This window comes from Erinaceus europaeus, chromosome 11 (genome assembly GCF_950295315.1).
Source record: "Erinaceus europaeus chromosome 11, mEriEur2.1, whole genome shotgun sequence".
Classification (NCBI taxonomy): domain Eukaryota; kingdom Metazoa; phylum Chordata; class Mammalia; order Eulipotyphla; family Erinaceidae; genus Erinaceus; species Erinaceus europaeus.
This window is the reverse complement of record NC_080172.1, coordinates 105,087,579-105,109,966: the sequence shown is the minus strand read 5'-3', so window position 1 is coordinate 105,109,966 and position 22,388 is coordinate 105,087,579. Positions and strand designations below refer to the sequence as shown.

Sequence of the window (22,388 nt, the reverse complement as noted above, 5' to 3'; positions counted from 1 at the left end):
TAAACTTAATTAAAAAAAAGAGAAGGAAGAGAATACAAAATAAAATTGCAAGGCAAGCCATTCAAGATAAAGGAGTACATAAGATAACAGAAGGCTGAATATGAAAGAGAAGAAATAGAATTCATAAGAAAGCATAAGCAAAGGAATCCAAAATGACAATATTTATTGCAGAGAAAAAGATGAATACTGTGAAAGTTCTTCAAATATATCAATTTTTTAACTACTTCAACAAAGAATAGAATCTTATTCACCTTCCTTTGAATATAGACTTATCAAAGTGAATCACATCTAATGAACAGACTGCAGCACAACTAATATTAGGTAATAAAGAGCTTATACAGCTTCCCCCTAATTCTTTCCCTAGACCCTGAAACTGCCTTACCATGATATAAGAAAGTTGGGTCACATATTAAGGTTATATGCAGGTGTTCCATTTGAAAGTCCTAGTTAAGGTTTCAGCCACCTATAATATGTACAACAAGAAAACACATGAATAGTTTTAGGACCCTAGGTTGAGTAAATTAATGACATATAAACCATAAGTCTTGTGGTCCAGGAGGTGGCACAGTGGATAACGCATTGGACTCTCAAGCATGAGGTCCTGAGTTCGATCCCTGTCAGCACAAGTACCAAAGTGATTATCTGGTTCTTTCTCTCTCCTCCTATCTTTCTCTTTAATAAATAAATAAAATGTTTAAAAAAAAAAAAAAGTAAGTCTTCATAAGGTTCTACCCAAATTAGATTTTCCTTAGAAAAATAAATGTTTTAAATTATAAAATTAATTACTTTAAATTACTAAATACATGATTGCTGTGGTAAATAAACTGATAAATACAACAGGCAATCCCCCTATTATAACAGAGTGAGATGCTAAGTTAAAATACAGGAGGTGGGGCCAGACCTGGTTAAGTATACACATTACAGTGCACAAGGACCCAGATTCAAACCCCTGGTCCCCGCCTGCAGGGCAAAGCTTCCGGAATGGTGAAACAGGGCTTCAGATGTCTGTCTCTTTCCCTCTCTCTCCCCGCCTTCCATCCTCTCAATTTCTGTATCTATCCAATAATAAATAAATAAAAAGGTTTTTAGGGGCCAGGTGGTGACATACCTGGTTATGCACTCACATTACAGTGTGCAAGGACTCAGGTTCAAGCCACTGGTCCCCACCTGCAGGGGGAAAGCTTCATGAGTGGTGAAGCAGGGCTGCAGGTGTTTCTCTGTCTCTCTCACTCTCTATCTCCTTTATCCCCTCTCAATTTCTGTCTCTATCCAATAATAAATAAATAATAAATAAATATTTTAAAAGTACAGGAGGAGTGGTCTGGGAGGTGGCACAGTGGATAAAGCACTGGACTCTCAAGCATGAGGTCCTGAGTTCAATCCCCAGCAGCACATGTACCAGAGTGATGTCTGGTTCTTTCTCTCTCTCCTATCCCTCTCATTAATAAATAAAATATGTTTTAAAATACAGGAGATGAAGTTGTTTCACACAGAGAAATTGAAAGAGTTCTCATCTGATGCCTTTTTTTTTCTTTGTGAATATGAGGCAAGAGCCTAACAGAATAAAAGAGATAATGGGGAGTTCAGAGGTGTAAAGAAAAGTGCAGGAAACAAACTGTGTGGGTCAGAAAAATATTAAGAGCTTGTGTGGATAAAGTGCTGTTTTGCCATGTATGTGACCCACACTGAAATAAGCTTTGGTGCTACAGCCTCTTTCATTCTCTTTGCTTCTCTATCTTAAAAGAAGGAGGAGGAAGAGGAAGAGGAGGAAAGGAGGAAAGTGGCAAAGGAGGGAGGATGAAAGGGAGGAGAACAGAAGACATAGCTGATCAGATAAATGTGATAGAACTGTGAAGTTTTGTTGACGACAGTCCCTACGAGGCTGACTTCTAAAGTTGTCTATATGGCTTTCTTCATCACTGTTTAATTCTTTGATAAAGGTGCTGAGAAGAGTTTATCAGTTATATTTTTGTTAGAAACATTAAAAGGTCAAAATGTAAAAGATGTGGGAGATGATGTAATCTAAACAGATTAAGAAGAAAAATTTAAAAATCAAAGGGTTGATGGATGAGACTGCTCATAAAAAAAAAAAGGACAATAGAAATATTTTTTAAAACAAAGATGGCCACCTCAACATGCTTCACTTCAGACTGTGTCCAGAGACTTCACATGTGGAATGACAACCCTTCAGCTTCATTACTCGGGTGAGACCTTTCCTTTCATAGTATACTCTAATTTCATCTCAGGTGGTTCACTTTCTAACAAAGTCCCAAAACCTAGATATACACCAGTTTCTGTGAGAGAGAGCATATCTTCACACGTATCCATAAACTACTGCAAAATATATACCTGAAAGCAGAAGTACACTGGAGTTTGCAGTGAGTAGCTCCCTAACACTTCCTCTCCACTATTCCAAGCTTTGGGTCCATGATTGCTCAACAATTTGTTTGGCTTCGTATGTTAACTCTCTTTTCAGTCACCAGGTTCCAGATGTCATCAGGATGCCGGCCAGGCTTCCCTGGATTGAAGACCCCACCAATGTGTCCTGGAGCTCCGCTTCCCCAGAGACACACCCTACTAGGGAAAGAGAGGCAGACTGGGAGTATGGACCGACCAGTCAATGCCCATGTTCAGCGGGGAAGCAATTACAGAAGCCAGACCTTCTACCTTCTGCAACCCACAATGACCTTGGGTCCATGCTCCCAGAGGGAGAGAATGGGAAAGCTTTCAGGGGAGGGGGTTGGATATGGAGATTGGGTGGTGGGAATTGTGTGGAGTTGTACTCCTCCTACCCTATGGTTTTGTTGATTAATCCTTTCTTAAATAAATTAAAAAAAAAAAACAAAGATGACAGTAAACACACATAGCCAAAGTAATAAGAAAGCTCTCTTAGAACTCTTTTATAAGGGCATTAATTAGCTTCTTAATTATAATCAAAAGGACTTCACTCTCACAATCTAATCACTTCCTAAAGGTTTCACTTTCTAATACCACCACCTGGGGCAAGGCAGAGTGTCAGGATTTCAACATATGAATTAGGAGGAGGGAGTCACAAACACTCAAGACCATAGCAAACTATATTGGCACAGGGAGGGTTGGGGAGACAACATAATGGTTATGCAGAAAAACCTGAAGGCCTAAGGCATCAAAGGTCCCATGTTCAATCTCCAGCACTACTATAAGCTAGAGCTGGACAGTGCTCTAGTACACAAGTAATTAATTCAAAATAAATCAACAAGGATTTTTTTTGTCTTCTTATGGTAGGTTCCCCCCCTTTTTTGGGGAGGAATTTCCATTCTTGGCCTATATTTTATTTAGTAACATCAAGACTAAAACCTAAAGTGGGGTAAGACTAAAACCTAAAGTAAGGTTCATATTTCTCCTTAGTTTAGCCTTCATGCTCTTTCCTGTTCAAATACAGCTGAGCTGTGAATAGACTGGAGGAGTTAAATCATCAGTAGATCTTATTCTTATAAAAAATAACATCTGTATAAACATGACTCTGACATTTATGGCTCACACAGAACAATACTCACTTGATGCTATATGATCAGCTACTTAAAAATAGTATGATATAGAAACTTAATATTCATTTATATATATTTACATATACATACACATATATATCCAGACAAAAAAAGATTTACCAAGGATGTATAAAAGTTTACATTCAACAGCTGCCTTACAAGAGAAAACAAAGTCATTGAAAAGCTAACATTAGATGAAGAGTAAATTATTGGGGATACAACTTTAAATGTTAGCCATAAAGCCTGAAATATTATAGTTACAGAAAATCAGATATGAAGATACAGCTTTTATAATGAATTTTCCAAGGCTGAAGCAATGCCAAATGTGATACGGCATTATTCATCAGTGAATTGTCAATTAGTGCATTTATTTTAAAAGTCTCAAATTTGATTCAGAAATCACGTGCACAGATACATAACATTACTGAATCTAATTTACATAACAACTGAAAAGTGAAAGATCAAATTTTAACACAAGTTCAATCTCCAGTACCACCTCATTCAAGAGCTGAGCAATGCTCTGGTCCTCTCATTACCTCCCCCCCCTGCATCACCACCCAAGCCACCCCCCCATTCTCTTTCCAAACAAACAACCCTCTAAAGACAGGGGATGAACTATGAATGAAATAAGAATATGAAAAACACTGCTTGACCATCCAAGTCATTTTCTCACTGTAGCTGGGAGAATAAGAGAACACACACACACCCTTTGATCATTTTCCATTTTCAATTAAAGACTCACCATCCCTTTTAATTAATTTAAACCTTTGCCCCTCCCCATAATGGAAAATGACCATACTGTCCATGGGTTCTCTCAATATATTTTCATGAAAAAATGTTTAAGATTTTTTATACTAACTTTTTGATTTCCTGACTTGACCCAGTGGAAGTAATCTACAGGTAATCTACAGAAAAAAGTACTGTGTCCTGTCTAATCTTTATTCTTATTGCCTTGCACGATCTGTCACCCATTAGAAGCTTATGGAATGAATGAATAAGAAAGAAAGAAAAGTATTGGAGAAGAAATTATAGAAGCCAGAGCTCCCACCCATACTTCCAGAGGATAATGGATAGGGAACTTTCCAATGGAAGGGAGGGTGTGTGGAACTCTGGTGGTAGTAACTGTACCCCTCTTATCCCACTATCTTGTTTATCATTATTAAATCACTAATAAAATAAAAAGAAAAAAAGAAAAGTATTGAGATACACTTAATCTTTTTAACTGATTCATAAGCATGGCATCACAAATTCAATCCCCAACTCCCAGCATCACACATATCAGAATAACCCTCTGGCCTCTCTTCCCCCCTCCCCCCATCTCTTTCATATTAACAAATAAGCAAATAACCTTAAATGTAAGAAATAGTAATTAGAAAACTTAAAAGCTTAGTTCTCTGAAATTTGCTCACATATGTAATACTAACACGATCACCTAGATATGTAGTCAATTTTCTACATCATGTTAATTGCTTTACTTTATGAACTTAATGGAATATCAAAATGATTTATGATCGATTCCTGACTAACTGGCAGGAGCTTAATAGCTAGCCTGGCTTTCCAAGGGTCTTTTCACGTGCTACTTCTGCCACTCAGCCATGGCTTACTTTTCTAAGCTGGTTTTCATGTCTCTAATTATCCTGCTTATGGCAATGAAAAGCAGCAATCTGTCTACATCTTAAGTAGAGGACACTTGACCAACAGAGGGAAAAATAGTTTTTGAACATGAGATAATTCCATACAGCAGATAATCTGCACAAAATGAATGACAGAATCATCGAACTAGATTAGACGATGTATATTTATCACTCGAATGGTGTTGCTGTTTGTGACTTTTCCTTTCTTAACCCAAAGAAAACAACTGCCAAGCACATCTACCAATCCACAGAGTTAAAAGAAATACCTGCTACTCATTTCCCTTTTAAAAGTCTGACAACTGGGAGGTCTGAGGGGTGTGTGTGTGTGTGTGTGTGTGTGTGTGTGTGTGTAATTTTTCTCTTTATTTCTTTAGCTGAAGTAGAATTCACAAGTAGTGGAATATAGAGATTTTAAGACTACATTTTGTCATTTTGAAAAATACATAAAGTTATGTAACTCAAATGTTCTTTATCCAGATTTAGAACTTTAGCATGACTCCAGAATATTTCCTTGAGTTCCTACCAGTCAATCAGCACAGACCACCAGAAGCAACCTCTGCTGTCATGTTGTTATAGATTACTTAGGCCTCCTCTGAAAGTTCATGATATGAATGAAATAAGAAAATGTGTTTTATTCTGCACCTGACACTGTCACACAGCATACTTTTGACAATAATCCATGTTTTATTACAACATTAATTAGTCTTTGTACCTGATTACTAGTCTATTGTACACCACAATAGACAATTTTACCTATTCTTTTGTTGACTGATGCCCCCCCCACCCACCCAGAGTACTACTCAGCTCTGGCTTGTGGTAGTACATGGGACTGAACATGCAACTTTGAAGTCTCAGGCATGAGAGTCTTTTTGCATACCATTATGCTATCTTCTCCACATGAGATTTGTTCCTAATCAGCATTTAAATTTACAAAAAGTTTAAATTTAAATTATGAAAATATGCTCAACTGAGATAAGGTATTTAAAAATGTTTGAGTTCTAGGATAAAAATGCCAAATCGTATTCCTGTCATCGTAACTACGAAATTAATTTCCTCTTTGTAGTTAACTTTATACATTATATGCATATTACCAACTATAATGTGATCACTAAATTTATAAATGCTTATTCAGAGGAAATGAGAAAATAAATTAACTTCTAGTATAAGAAAACAAATCTAGGGAGTCGGGCGGTAGCCCAGCGGGTTAAGCGCAGGTGGAGCTAAGCACAAGGACCAGTGTAAGGATCCTGGTTCGAGCCCCCAGCTCCCCACCTGCAGGGGAATCGCTTCCCAAGCGGTGAAACAGGACTGCAGGTGTCTATCTTTCTCTCCCCTTCTTTGTCTTCCCCTCCTCTCTCCATTTCTCTCTGTCCTATCCAACAACGAGATCAACAACAACTACAACAATAAAACAACAAGGGCAACAAAAGGGAATAAATAAATAAATATTTTTTTTTAAAAAAAAAAGAAAAACAAATCTAACATTTTGTTCGTCTATACATATCTGTAAGAATTCACAAATTACGATGACAGGAATATGATATGGCATTTTTATCCTATACAATATAAGATATACAATATATGTGATACAATATATCAAATACTTAATGATACATATGTTAAAAATTCATTTCCTGGGGCTGGACAGTGGTGCACTGGGTTAAGCCCACATATCAGGAGGCACAAGGATGCAGGTTCAAGTCCCTGCTTCCCACCTGTAGGGAGTACAAATCAGCAGATGTTAAGCAGGTCTGCAGGTGTCTATCTCTGTTCCTCTCTATCTCCTTACCTCTCTCAATTTCTTTCTGCCCTGTCAAATAAAAATAGAAAGAAAAAAATGGAAAAACTGGCCACTGGGAGTGGTAGATTTGTTGTGTAGGCACCAAGACCCAGCAATAACTCTGGTGGCAATGAAAAAAAAAAAAAAATTCATCTTCTAAGCTATCCTGACCACATTTCAAGTGTGTAAGAAGTCACAGTCTGTGACTAACACATTAGATAACAGGTATAGAAACTTTCTGAACATGATAGAAAACTTTAATTGAATACTCCAAATGGAAAGATGCAAATCTCTAAATATATCTAAGTTGGTAATACAAGTTCAAATAGCAATTTTTGTTAACTAACATGAAGGAAGAGCATACACTTAATGAGAAAAAATAAGTATAAACAGTAATAATAAAGGTGGTGTGTATATAAAGTCAACTTAATATGGTTTTATTTGAAAAAATTTCAAGGCAAATTAATTTTCAACCTTATTGTACAGAATCCAGAGAATGGCTCAAGAAAAAATAACTCTCCCTTAAGATATTTAATATATCCAAATAAAGTTTTTATTAAAAACAAGCAAGGCTTTTATAAGTAATAATAAAGTGAAGCAAAGAAACATTGAAGCATTTCTTGTTGTTTTTTTTTATTTATTTATTCCTTTTTTTGTTGCCCTTGTTTTTTTATTGTTGTAGTTATTATTGTTGTCTTTGTTGGATAGGACAGAGAGAAATGGAGAGAGGAGGGGAAGACAGAGAGGGGGGAGAGAAAGACAGACACCTGCAGACCTAATTCACCGCCTGTGAAATGACTCCCCAGCAGGTCGGGAGCCGGGGGCTCGAACCGGGATCCTTAGCCGGTCCTTGTGCTTAGCGCCACGTGCGCTTAACCCGCTGCACTACCGCCCGACTCCCGCATTTCTTGTTTCTTAGAGTCAGGCTGCGTACAGATGTTATAGGGTGGATCTACCAGTTGCAGTCTTGGGAAAATCTACATCCAAGTTTCCATACTTTTTTCAGTGTTGGTAGAAGTCTTAACAGCTTCAATAACCTTTGCCCCAAGAATATAGTACAAAGATCCATAGGCAACCTGTAAAATCTAACACTTTTTTTTTTTGCCTCCAGGGTTATTGCTGGAGCTCAGTGCCAGCACTATGGATCCACTGCTCCTGGAGGCCATTTTTCCCATTTTGTTGCCCTTGATGTTATTCTTGTTGTTGTTGTTGGACAGGACAGAGGGAAATCGAGGAAGAGGGGAGACAGAGATGGGGAGAGAAAGACACCTGTAAACCTGCTTCACTGCCTGTGAAGTGACCCCCCTGAAGGTGGGGAGCCGGGGTCTCGAACCAGGATCTTTACACTGGTCCTTGAGCTTTGAGCCACGTGCACTTAACACACTGGGCTACCACCCGACCCACGAATCTAACACTTGTTTTTTTGTCCCAGGGTTATTGCTGGGGCTCCGTGCCTGCACCATGAATCCACTGCTCCTGCACCATGAATCCACTGCTCCTGGAAGTTACTTTTTCCCCTTTTGTTGCCCTTGTTGTTTTAGCCTTGTTGTGGTTATTATTATTGTTGTTGATGTCATTGTTGGATAGGACAGAGAGAAATTGAGAGAGGAGGGGAGACAGAGAGAAGAGAAAGATAGACACCTGCAGACCTGCTTCACTCCCCTGCAGGTGGGGAGCCTGGGGCTGGAGGCAGGATCCTTACGCCTGTCCTTGCGCTTCACCCACACTTAACCCGCTCTGTGCTACTACCAGACTCCCACACTTTTTCTAAAGCAAATAAGGCCCCTCCCAGCTTGAAAAAAAAATTGGCATATACTATATATGTTGGTATCTGTAGAGAAAGTGAAAAAAAATGAGACTAGAAAAATAAAACAATTCAACATGACAAGAATTTGAAACATTTTAGAAAATATACATACTCAAATTTCTGAAGTTCAAGCTTCATGTATTAGCTGAAGTTTAAATACCTGCATTCCGTTTTTGAATGGCATATATTTTCAAGAGTAATTCTTGAAAAATATAAAGAGCAGTTAGGTAAGTAGTGGTTAAGACAGTGCTTTCATAGTCACAGACATATGGATACAAAGTATAAAAGGGCAGTAACACACACCTGAGAGCATTACTCCAAGTGAAACTGCAAAGTTTCCATTCTGTTTTCTGTAAAAATTCCTAGATTTTCCCACAATTGTGACTTTTAAATTAATACTGTCTAGAGAAGAACTTAATATAAGCGTATAAATCACAGGAAAGTCTACAATTACCAAATGACTTACCACAAATACTAAGCATATCCTTTTGCAACACAATTAGCACATATTTTTACCGTTAACAAAACTTTAAGTTGCCACTCATCTTACTCAAATGATTCTTTACACTTTTCACAATTCTTATATTTTCTTTAGTTACTATCTTTATGCAGTTCAAAACCTAACAATGTCCTACCTCTACAATGTATTTTAAAATTTCTATACCACATACATAAATTCACTGGTAATTTACATGACAGCACATCAAACTTTTCTGGAATGCCTGATTGGTGAAGCAAATGTTACCTAACTTCCTATCTACTGACACTAAACTAACAAGACTACATTCTTCTTAATCGATTCTGCTTTATTGATACAGGAAGGGGTGGAAGCCTACTCCCTTCATGCTAAGTTACAAAATCAGCCTACAGCATGTTACAGAAACAGCAAGACACTATTTACACAAACTTGAATAAATCACCGTGCATACACTGCCCGGAGTGCTGAGATGTCACCTAGTCCTTTTGTTATTTGCCCATTCTGAACCCTAAAATCAGATGAACCCAACACAGGCAATGCCACTTCAACACACAACACACTGAGACACGCCACGCAGCTCAACAGAAATTCACTCTGCATCATTTCTACTTTAGTGTAAAGTGTGTGTGTAGTGGGTGGGGGGCGCGGAGAGCACATGCTAGGTTCTCAGGAGAAATCCACCACACACTGCGGAAACTAATGGTGCAGCAGCAGATGAAGTAGCTGTTCAATCCTGTGGGTGGCTTTTCTGTTTGTTTTGTTTTGTGTTGTTTTCTTGTTTGGTTTTGTATTCTTAATCTAAAGAGCTGAAAGAGGGTCTGAAACACATTTTCTCTCCACCCAGCACCGACCTCACCTGAGAGAGACAGACAGACAGGCAGACAGACAGATGGACAGACAGAGGGACAACCATCCACCCACCACCACCACCATTCCCTGCACCCTGTGAACTGGTTGGACCTGGACTCAAGTGATGGAGGAAAAAGAGCCAACTCTGCCCACACGCTCACTCCACTACCTGTGGCTCCCAAACAGGGGAGGGGAATGAGAGGGAAGGGTTAGGATGGCAGGAGACCTGGTGCATCTGGACCATATTTAGAGAGGGGTGTGTGCATGTGTGTGTGAGTGCACGTGAGTGCGTGTGTGTGAGTGTGTATGTGTGTGTGAGAATGAATGTGTGTGCGTGTGTGCTTGTGTATGAATGTGTATATAAGTGTGAGAATGTGTGTGTGAGTGTGTGTATATGTGAGTGCGTGTGTCTGAGTGTATGTGTTTATGAGCGTGTGTGAGCGTGCATGAGTGTGAATGTGCATGAGTGTGAGTGTGCGTGAGTGTGCGTGAGTGTGAGTGTGCGTGAGTGAGTGTGCATGAGTGTAAATGTGAATTGCGTGAGAGTGTGCATGAGTGAGTGTGCATGAGTGTGAGTGTGCGTGTGTGGGTGAGTGTGCATGAGTGAGTGTGCGTGAGTGTGTGAGTGTGAGTGTGCGTGAGTGTGCATGAGTGAGTGTGCGTGAGTGTGCATGAGTGAGTGTGCATGAGTGAGTGTGAGTGTGCATGAGTGAGTGTGCATGAGTGAGTGTGCGTGAGTGTAAATGTGAGTGTGCGTGAGTGTGCGTGAGTATGCATAGTGTAAATGTGAATGTAAATGTGAGTGTGAGTCCTCACCCCCTCGCTCCAGCCCCAGAAGCCCCAGGCGCGCCCCCCCCCTCCCCCGCCGCTCCGCATCCCGCCCCGCGCCGCTCCCGCGCCGGAGCTGGAGGAGAGGAAGGGGGAGGGGGAGCAGCGGCGAGGCGGCGGCAGGTCCCCAGGGCCCCGGCGGGCGAGCGGCTCGCGGCTCCGGGCGGCCGCGGCGAGGCCTGGACGGTGGCCGCGGCCTCTGGGCTCCGACCTGGGGGAGCGCGCGGGAGCCCCCTCGCGCCGGCCCGCTCGGCGGGTACCCAGCCCCGGCCCCTGACTCACCGCTCTCCACCTCGCTGCCTTTCTTGGCGGTCGCGGCGTTCCCCATGACCGGGGCGCTGGCACGAAGGGGTCAGGGAGGGGAGGGTGGGGAGGGGCTGCCGGGGCCGTTCCCGCCGCTCCACGGGCTCGGGCAGCTCCCCGCTCCTGCACCGGTCGGAGCGCTGCGTGTTCCGGGAGCTGGCGCCCGGCGCCCGGGCGGGGAGACCGGGCAGGATCTGAGGGTAGAGCTTCGGCAAACTCCCTCAGCGCCCGCGACAGCGGTAGGACGCCAGCGGTGGCGGCGGCGGCGGCAGCGGCGGCGGTGGAGGTGGAGGTGGCGGCGGCGGCGGCGGCGGCGGCGGGGAGACACGCCCCCTTGGCCCGCCCCGCCCTCCCTGCGCGCCGCCGGGCAGCCGCGCGCGCCGGCCTGGGCCCCGGGTTCGCTCTGAGGGCGGGCGCGCGCGCGCCGGAAATGACGTGTATGCCCGGCACGCGGGTGACTGCTCCGGGGGGCTGAGCCGGAGGTGGCTGGAGGGGCCGGCTAATGCAACGTGCAGATCCAGGCCGCGGTTATACCCAAACTGGCTCCCGGATGCCCAGCTACGCGGCCTGGGAACCTTTAGCTTTGAAGAGTCCGTCATCTCACCACGGCGTCTCCTCTCCTGTGCCCTTGGTCTGGGTCGCCGGAGGTCATGCAGGGACTCGGTCAAGGCTTCCTTGACCACAAAGCATCGTCATAGGGGCGCTTAGAACCCGGGAAGGAAGCCCCCCTGGTTCTTGCCTGGGTCAGCAGCAGCCGCGGGGAACCACTTCATTCCCAGTTAGGATCGTGACTTACAAGATTCCACTATTGACTGAGCCCACCACTACCATTTCTTTCTTTTAAATAGGACAGAGAGAGGGAGAGAAAGATACACACCTGCAGACCTGTTTCACCCATTTGCGGGCGGGAGGTGGAGGGGCTCGAACCCAGGTCCTTGCACTTGCAATTGTTTATATGTGCGCTTAACCGGGTGCACCACTGCCCTGCCACATTGAACTCCCATTTCTAATGGTCCTGCCGTTGGGTGTTTTTTATTTGGTTTTTTGTTTTTACTTTTAATTCTGTTTATTTTAATGAGAGAGAGAGAGAGAGAGATACAGGTGAATGATATACACACAGAGACCAGAGCACTGCTCAGCTCTGGTTTATGATAGCACTGGGGATTGAACCTGTGACTGCTGCTGTCTTGTCTCCCCAGCCCAGCCCTTGGGTGTTTCCAGTGCACTGTGGTTTTGTGGTATCACTCTTCCCAAGGCAGAGAGAAAGGGGAAAACGTGACTATTTTTGCACAGTGGAACTAGATGGCAACATTGTGTTCAGCTGCTTTCAATGTAGGTGCCATGTTAAATCCATTTCCAACTGGTAGTTGCGTGTTTATTAAGTACTTGCCTTAGACCAGTCGAACTTGCAGATGGCTTATCAGGCAGCTGATGTGGCATGCTAGAGATTTCTGTTGCTTGTCCCTTTGAACTTTGTGAGCATTTATTCCAAATTTAGAACAGAAGAGCTAATTCCCTAGGGGCTGAAGCCCATAAATTTATTTTGTGTCCCAAGGCAGCAGGCACTGTTTCATGAGTGACCTTTGACTTGCAAGTAAGTCAAGAAAATTCTGTCAAAATTTTAAAATATACGTCTTATTACAAAGAAAAAAAACCAAAGCAGTAAATATAGACATTTCTCATTAGGTTTTCCGCTATTAGTACCAATTTTATGAATTTTACTTATGGAGCATTTATTTGGGTCAAGTATGCTATATTCAAAGTATTAAAGCAAACAAATTATAATTCATTTGATCCCTATGTACCAAGGAAAACTGTACTGGAGGTAGTTGCTTTGGAAATAATTACCTTTACATTTTCTAATACTTAATAAACACATTTCCTTTCCGGCACGCTGTTATTTTTTAAATCTGATTACCAAAATAAACTCACCAAGGCAGGACAGATTATGTTAGTTCCATTTTACAGATGAATAAAGCAAAGTTCAGAAAAATGAAGTATTAGGTTAAATTTAATCAAATAGCAAGTGGTAGCACTCTAAATTTCAGCCATCATTGTGTGGGACTAATTTCATCGTTATTAAAACTAGTTTTTGTCTCCACCCACAGGGGCGGGGGGGGGGGAGTATTGACATTGGAACAGTGCTGCAAGTGTCAATCTTTCTGACTTCTCTCCCCTATTTTTTCCTGTCTGTCACCCTCTATTAAAAAGAAAGAAAAAGGGAGTCAGTCAGTAGCGCAGCGGGTTAAGCGCACGTGGTGCAAAGCGCAAGGACAATAAGAAGGATCCGGGTTCGAGCCCCTGTCTCCCCACCTGCAGGAGAGTAGCACCACAGGTGGTGAAGCAGGTCTGCTGGTGTCTATCTTTACCCCTCTCTGTCTTCCCCTCCTCTCTCCATTTCTCTCTGTCCTATCCAACAACGACGACATCAACAATAATAACTACAACAACAATAAAAAAGGGCAACAAAAAGGAAATAAATAAATATTTAAAAAGAAAGAAAGAAGAAAGATAGGGAAAAAATAGCCACCAAGAATGATGGATATGTGCACTCAGGGAGCAATAATCCTCATTGGGAGGGGGGACGTTTAGCAGAAGAGAAAATTAAGGCTTAGGAATTAAAGTCCTGCCCCTTACTAGTGCCTCAAACACTAAAATCTGTTGCTTAGACCACTACTGTGCTACTCCAGTTCTCTTAGTCTGTCATCTTTTAACTCAGGAACAAAAGTGTTAGAAAAAAATAGTAAATTGTTACCTATACTTAATTTGTTTTATTTTCACTTGTTAACTTGATTTTCACATACTTATAAAGTAAAGCATTTTTGAAAACAAATTATGTCACAAATACTTATTTTTTTTCTTTACATTTACCAGGAAAGATAAGTTGAGGTTGTCAACTGCTGGAAAATATGACCAGATCATTTTATTATAAGTGTCCAGTTCAATTATATTTATATCAACTAACTTTGAGAATGTAGCCATCATAAGATTGTAACTGTTCTGAGTGAAATCTGAAGGTCCACAGTATAGTAGCTCATTATCATTCTGTATTGAATATCTTAAACCAAATCATATTACATTAAATACCAGTAAAGGACAGAATAATACTTCCAAAACAAGAAAATAATTGTATAGTTAATAAATTACAAATATGATCATTGTTAAAATCTTTCCACTACAGTACAAAGTTTTCGTGAGCATAATTCTAATCTGTTGAACAACAATTCTCTATTACCTGAAGTTCAGTATTCATTTTTTTCAGTATTTCTTTGCAGATCAAGAAACTAAGATAGTTGAATGTCTTTTAAGAATCTTTTATAAAGTAGAGGGGGAAAAAAGTGAGTCAGTGGAATTGGAGCTTTTCTACTACACAGGAAAAGAAAAAGACAAAGAAAAAAACCTGAAGGCCTTAAGAGGAAACATGAAAGGGAGAAATAATCAGGTTTTTTTCTTTCTTTTTTTTCTTTCTTCCTTTCCTTCCTGCCGTTCTTCCTTCTTTCTTTCCTTCTTTCTTTTGCTCCTTCTTTCTTTCTTTCTTAATTTGTAATATATTCTTTAAAAAAAAAAGGTAATTGTCTTGGATGTTCAGATTTTACTACTATACTAAAGTTCTGATATTTCAGTGTTGAGTTATGTATGTTTTCACAGTACTTCTAGGCCAAAAATAACAACAAACCTCATAAGACATTGACTTCCCTATAAAATCATCAGACTTATGAGGCAAAATCTTTCGTGAAATCTTATGAAAGCTTTGCATCTGGAACCTATCTTTCACAAACGTGTCTCTAACCCTCTAAAGTAAAATTTTATTTCTATTTACTGGTAATGACAAACAAGAATTGTTTGTAGTGAAGTAAACTGGGTTTGACCTTTGTAGTCAGATAAATCTGTTTTCCACTCTCAATTTCTCTGTCTGAAGGGAAAAAAAAAAAGTGGCCCAAATTAGTGAAATCATATATGCACAAGGCCCTAGTTCCAGCAGGAAAAAGAAGAAAGCTGTGCTTATGTTCTACTATGACCACTATTTTCACATAAATTGTTTAATTTCCTTAGGCCTCAGTATCCCTGGATGTGAAGTTTAGTGGATTAATTAAATTTGAATGAATTCTTACGCTATTCAGTAGTATGATGTATGTATAAAAATGAATAAAATCTGTTCCCTGCACTTAAGAAATTGTGTGAGTGGAGTTGGTGAGGTAGCAAGATGGTTATGCTAAAGTACTTTCATGCCTGAGGCCCCAAGGGTGCCAGGTTCCATCCCCAGAACCATCATAAATGTAAACAAGACACTAAGAAAACAAAGTGAAATGCTGTTAGATCAGTCAGCATTGGATGGTGCTCTCAGACAGGTGGGGAAGATCACTAGTAATTAATAGCAGCATGAGGGGAGGATTGCATATTGATTTTCCATAGATCATACCAGATGTTTCAGAAAGACGTAAAAATTGTAAACTTCCTGCTGGAATGTAAGCTATTTTGTCATAACTGTATCAAGTATTTCCAGGGTAATAGCTAACATATAGTATGTGCTCAATAAATATTTATTGTAAGGGTGAATACATGAGTAAAGGGTAGTTACAGATTAAACCATACTCAGGGGATGGACAGTGGTGGTGCACCAAATGAGTGAACACATTGAACCCAGGTTCAGTCCTACAGTCTGCATCCCACATGGGAGAAGTTTCATCAGTGGTGAAGCAGAGCTGCAGATGTCTCTTCCTCTCTCCTCCTCCTCCTCCTCCCAATTTCTCCCTATCCTATCAAATTAAATAAATTAAAAGCAAAATTGCCGGTTTTGCTCACAATGCAATTAGATTCATGAAGATATTTAAGAGAAATAAGTTATATGTTTCCATATCTTATTAATAATTTATTAATAAGTTAGCTTTGATAAGAAGTGTGATGGTTAAAGTAAGGTCCTTGCTTTTTGGTTTGTTTTTTCAATATTTATTGTAATGAAGATTGAACATGGGCCCTCAGAGTCTCAGGTATGAAACTTTTTTATTTATTTATAAAAAGAAAACACTGACAAAATCTTAGGATAAGAGGGATACGACTCCACACAATCCCCAACACCAGATCTCCATATCCTATCCCCTCCCCTGATAGCTTTCCTATTCTTTTTTTTTTTATTATTAGCAGCAGTGGAAACTAAAGAAGTCACAGTTGTAAATTCTTGAGTTTTTAGGTGATTTTTTAAAATATCTTTATTGGGGAATTAGTGTTTTACATTCAACAGCAAATATAATAGTTTGCATAACATTTCTCAGTTTTCCAGATGACAATACAACCAACCCCCATTAGGTTCTCTGTGGGATGCAGAAGGTGGAAGGTCTGGCTTCTGTAATTGCTTCCCAGATGAACATGGGCGTTGATAGGTCGATCCATACTCCCAGCCTGCCTTTCTCTTCCCCTAGTGGGGTGGGGTTCTGGAGAAGCTCCAGGACACAGTGGTGGGGTTGTCTCTCCAGAGAAGTCTGGTTGGCATCATGCTAGCATCTGGAACCTCGTGACTGAAAAGAGAGTTAACATACAAGGCCAAACAAGTTCTTGGCTAATCATGAACCTAAAGGCTGGAATAGTGCAGATGAAGAGTTGGGTGTAGGGGCCGGGTTGTCTCCATTTTGTAGATAGCTAGTAGGCATATTTTAGTTATATTCCAAAGGGCCTGTGGCTATACTAGTTTTTTTTTTCCCCTGAGCCTGAAATCTGATATGCAAGTAGATCCTAGTTATTGTCTGGGGAGATGATATCGTGGCTGGAAATATATTCTCTCTCCCTATCTTTATTTATTAGATAGAGACAGCCAGAAATCAAGGGGTTAGGAGGAAAGAGAGACCTGCAGACCTGCTTTACCGATCACAAGGCTTTCCCACTGCAGTTGGGGGAACTGAGGGCACAGGCCCTTGCTTACTGTAACACGTGCTCTTAATCAGGTGCACAACCACCCAGCCCCTAAAATCATATCTCTTTTTTTAAATTAATTCTTTTTTAAATTTTTATTTATAAAATGAAAATATTGATAAGACCATAATATAAGAGGGGTACATTTCCACACAATGCCCACCACCAGAGCTCCATATCCAATCCCCTCCCTTGATAGCCTCTCTATTCTTTAACCCTCTGAGAGTATGGACCCAGGGTCATTGTGGGTTGCAGGAGGTGGAAGGTCTGGCTTCTGTAATTGCTTCCCCGCTGAACATGGATGTGCACAGGTAAAGCTGTACTTCTAGCTTGTCTCTCCCTTTCCTTAGTGGGGCAGGGATCTGAGGTGGGGGGCTCCAAGACATATGGTGGGATTGTCTGCCCATAAAATCATATAACTTTAGTATACAAGACAGATTTGCTTACCTAGTGTAGGCAGAATAATGCCTTCCCCAAAGATGACCATGTCCTAGTTCCCAGAATCTTTGAGCGTATTACATTGCCTGACAAGAGAAATTAAGGTGAAGTTAAGGTTGTTAATTAACTGGTGTTACAATGGAAATATCATCCTGGAATATTTATGTGGCCTCTATATAATAATAAGGGCCTGTAAAAGTGAAAGAGCACAATGTACAAGGAACTGAGTTCAAGCCCCCTACCCCCATTCACAGGAAGAAGCTTCACACGGGATGAAGCAGTGCTGCAGATGTTTCTCTTTCTCTTCTATCTCCCCCTTTCCTCTTGACTTCTCAGTTTCTACCCAATAAGTAAATGAAGAAAGTTTTTTTAAAGATCGAATCGCTCTACATTAGCATGCAGCATAATCAGCTGTTTTAAGGTTAGGCATTTTAGCAAAGTGTACAGCAGTATCTCATTGTGGTTATTATGTATGCTTATGAGTGACTTCTGACAGTATTTATCCCTTGGCTATCTGCATACTTTTTTTTAATATCTGCTAAAATATTTTCCTGTATTTATTTAGTTATACTTTTTATGATTGCAAAAGCCAGATATCTGAATACAAATATTTAATATGTTTTGCAAATATATTATCTTCTATGCCTTATCATTTTATTAGATATATTTAATTTTTTATTATCTTTATACAGAGACCGTCAGAAATTGAGAGGAAGGTGGAGGTAAAGAGGGAGACAGACAGAGAGATTCCTATAGCATTGCTCCACCACTTGCAAAGTTTTCCCCCTGCAGGTGGGGACTGGGGGCTTGAACCCAGGTCCTTGCACACTGTAACCAGGTGTACCACCACCCAGCCCCTATTAGGTATCTTTTGAAAAAAATGCATTTTTAATTTTAATGAAGAGGAAATTTTAAATTTTTTCTGGTTTTAGACCAACCTTTTTTTTGGTCAAAATTAACAAAAAGGAAGTGGGGGGAGGGGGAAAGCCTAAGCCAGGTTGCAGGTAGATACTTGAGCACAGGTGGCCTTCCTACTACCAATTCCAGGCAAATATTTGATTAGAACTTGAAAATGGTATACTTCCCAACTCATGAACATTACTATAATGCAAGAGCAAAACAAAGAAATCACAAGAAAAGACAATAGACCAACATCAATGATGAATAATATGTCAGCATTCTTGATGAAACAAACCCAGCAATCTATAAAATGGATACTATGTCATGACCAAGTGGGCTTATCAGAACTATAAGGCCATACATTTAACACTCAGTCACTGCAACTCACCATATTAACAGAACAAAAAAAACAAAAAGACAACTGTCTCAGTAGATGAAAGCAATCATTTGACGCCAATTTCTATCCTTGATTGAAGCAAGAAATTAGGCAGCGGCGGGGAGGTAGGGGAAGCTTTCAGCAAAATAAATGTACTAGAGACCCTCTCCAACCAGGAAATAAAAAAGACATCTACAAAAACCCTACAGCAAATGTCAGACTCCGTGGAAGATCAAATGCTTTCCCCTAAGGTAATTTCCCCAGGAAACAAGGCGAGGATGGATGCTCTTCTATTCATCAACAGTGAACCAATTCTACTCATCAACAGTGAGAGCCCAGCATGACAACTCATGTCTGAATGAAGCTTATGTAAAATATATTGTTCTCTGCAAGGCAGCTTGCTATTTCCTTGCACCTAGGCACACTAACATTTCGGCACTACCCTTCCAGGTCAGTTCTTTTCTCATCATGAACATGTTTATTGTGTTTGAGATGATACATCAGGTGCTCACTGAGCTGCAAAGGGTAAAACAAAAATCTGAAGGTCATTTTAAGTAGAAAAAAAAAAACACACACCAGCAAAAGCACACACAAAAATGTGGAAAACGTAACACTAGATAATTTAGGGAAAGCACAGTTGTTTATAGTGTGAATTGAAACAAGAAGACACAGCCTGCCCTTGTTCAAGTTCAGGTAGAATGTGTGTAGCAAGAGTTATACATATGAATGAAAGTCCTGGGAAGATTGATTGGGGGTGGTGGGGGAAATAAATTTTAATGACTAGAAAAACTCTTGTGACTGGAGTCCACAAATAATTAGAATAAACCGTGTTTTCTCTGAGCAGGGATTACATCTCCTTTTCAAAGCATTGAGGACTGGCAAAGTTAGATTTTGAAGATGCAAGCATTATGTTTGAAGCACCAGCCTCAAACAAGGTTTTTGTGAGCTAAGTGGCTAAGGGGAAAGTGTTCTAACAAGGTGCAGGAGTCTATTCTGTTCAGAGTATTCTGGTGTTAGCCATCTCAGGCTTGCCTATAGGTGATAGGATTCCTCCCTCGTCTAATCAGTGCCCTATCTTTGTTTCTGGAAACCTGGAAAGTTATCCTAAGGATAATAAAGAGAATTCCATCATTATCATAGTACTATTTATTTTTATAATTAGATATTGAGTGTAATTCTCAGATAGCCTGCAAGAAATAGGAATCACTAAAACATTAAGTTGCAAAAATGTTGAATAACCTGAGTGTCTTTATTATTCAAAACTTCTAAAAGAGTTGACAAATGCCTGTAGTAACTTCACAATTCTTATCCTTATCATTGTCCTTCTACCTACAAAATGTTATAGCTATCATAACCCAATGTTTTTTCTTTAATTTGAAGATAAATCTATTTTTATTAATGTCAGGGTGATAGTTTAATTTATCAGCTTTCACAGGTAGATCTTTTTTTTCTTTTGTCCTCTTCTCTCTTCCGGTCCTGATGGAATTGGAGTTCAGACAGAGCCCTCTGGGAGTATGGACCAAAATTTCTTTATGAACTACAAAAAGTAGGAATTCTGGCTTCTGTAATTGCTTCTCTGCTGGACATGGGCATTGGTAGATTGATCCATACTCCCAGTTTGTTTCTACCAATGTTTCATATATATATGAAACATTTTACCAAAATAAGTTTACCAAAATAAGAGAATAGTAAAATTCTAAAATAAAGGGTTAAAGGGTAACGAGAGAGAAATGCTTTGGATTCTTTTTTTTTTTAATTTGACATTAAACTAAAATGCAAAGTCAAAGGTGGGGTGAGGTCAACATCACAGAGGTGAAAGACATCGCTTATTTTACACCTAGTTCTTCTTCTTCTAGCGTTTGCCCTTCTTCCGTAGCCAGTCAACAGGTCAGGTTGAAAGCTGTCAGGAGCTGCTTGTTGCTGGCTTTGAAAGTGACTTGGATCCATGTGGATTCAGTCTGCTAGGAAGGATCGTCAGTTTCCCCAATGAATGGGTACTCACGGGATGCACCACGAGAAGGTTGGTCCAATGCATCCCTTACACCTAGTCAGCATCCATCACACATAACAATGATTTCATGAGGGGCTGGGTAGTGACACACCTGGTTGAGCACACACATTACAATGCTCAGGGACCCAGGTTTAAGCCTCTAGTCCCCATCTGCAGTGGGAAAGCTTTGCAAGTGGTGAAGCAGTGTTACAGGTGTCTTTCTGTCTCTCTTCCTTTCTATCACCCATTCCCCTCTTAATTTTTGGCTGCCTCTATCTAATAAGTAAGCAAAGACAATTAAAAAAAAATTTAAGTGATTTCATGAGAACTGTGGCGTCCAGTACTAAACATCAAGGGATACATGAGGGCATTTGCCTACCAGTGCATTAGGTAATAAGTACACAGGTCTGGGACCCGACTGTGGACACTAGGGTGACCTGTGTATCATTTCCAGCTTCTCTCTATTGCAGCCCAGAAGCCCCTGGAAAACACTGACTTAGTCAATCACCAGTGGGTAAGAGGACCTTTGTTGTAGTCCAATTTTCTAGAGGAGAAGTTGGTTTTTTGTTTTTGTTTTTTAACATTTTGTTTGAAGCAATATATATGAGTGTGAACACATTTGAATGGGTAAAAGGAACCATGTGACTTTATACCTTCTCTTAGCATAATTTAGAGCCAAGAGAGGTTTTCTTTTGTCCATGTTTCCTCCCATGGGGTGAGAGAAGGCTTACTCATGAATGCCCAGGCTCCTAAATGATCTAAAGAGTAACTAAGAGTTTTAGTTCCTATGGCACACAGAGCATTAAACAGAAAGCTCCACTGCTGGGGGGAGGGAAGTGGAGAATGTCTGGGAAAGATGCCTGAAGAGCTCTTAAAAACCATTAAAGGGATAGGGATCCTTCTGTGTAGTGGGCTACATTCAGTAGTCCCTCTACGAGTCTCTGAGAAAGGCCTTCCCGTTGGCCCACAGGCAAACCAAGCATCTTATCTGCTTCACCCCATATGAAGCTACTCTGTTGGTAGCGCCCTGCATTTATTCCTCAAGTGACAGTAACAGCAAACTTAGATGACTGGGGAGTTTGCTTAGAAAGGAGGTTCAAACCCACAGGTAGACCACATGCTTAAACTGTAACATCAGTTTTGGGAAAACAAAAGAGAGGTTGTCAGCAGTTGGCATGAAAATATTGCAGGAAGTAGGGAAAGCATACAAGCTTATGAGGTTAACTTCACTTTGCTGAGTAGATGACCTCACCAGTGTGTCTTGGAACCCCACCTCTCCAGGGAAAGATAGAAACAGGCTGGGATTATGGATCAATCTGCCAGCTCCCATGTCCAGTGGAGAAGCAATTATAGCAGTAAGAACTTCCACTTTCTGCACCTGATAATGATCCTGGGTCCATAATCCCAGAGGGATAAAGTATAAAAAAGCTTCCAATTGGAAGTCCGGCGGTAGCGCAGTGAGTTAAGCACACATGGCACAAAGCGCAAGGACCTGCGTAAGGATCCGGGTTCAAGCCCCCGGCTCCCCACCTGCACAGGAGGTCCCTTCACAGGCGGTGAAGCAGGTCTACAGG

At 40.7% G+C, this 22,388-nt stretch overlaps 1 protein-coding gene and 1 long non-coding RNA gene across 4 annotated transcripts in view; both read right to left on the bottom strand.

Moving 5' to 3' along the window:
- PRKACB (protein kinase cAMP-activated catalytic subunit beta) overlaps positions 1-11,510 on the bottom strand; it is a 123,807-nt gene extending 112,297 nt beyond the window's left edge. The window contains exon 1 of the mRNA XM_007524725.3: positions 11,186-11,510. Coding sequence (XP_007524787.1) covers positions 11,186-11,231 — 46 coding nt within the window. The 5' untranslated portion in view covers positions 11,232-11,510. The remainder of the gene's footprint in view (positions 1-11,185) is intronic.
- A 4,914-nt stretch (positions 11,511-16,424) lies between these two features.
- Positions 16,425-22,388, bottom strand: part of LOC132541436 (uncharacterized) — a 29,097-nt gene continuing 23,133 nt past the window's right edge. For all 3 annotated transcript variants that reach the window (XR_009552644.1, XR_009552643.1, XR_009552642.1), the window contains 2 exons: positions 17,558-17,634; positions 16,425-16,719 (listed from right to left, as the gene is read on the bottom strand). This is a non-coding gene — a long non-coding RNA (uncharacterized LOC132541436). The remainder of the gene's footprint in view (positions 16,720-17,557; positions 17,635-22,388) is intronic.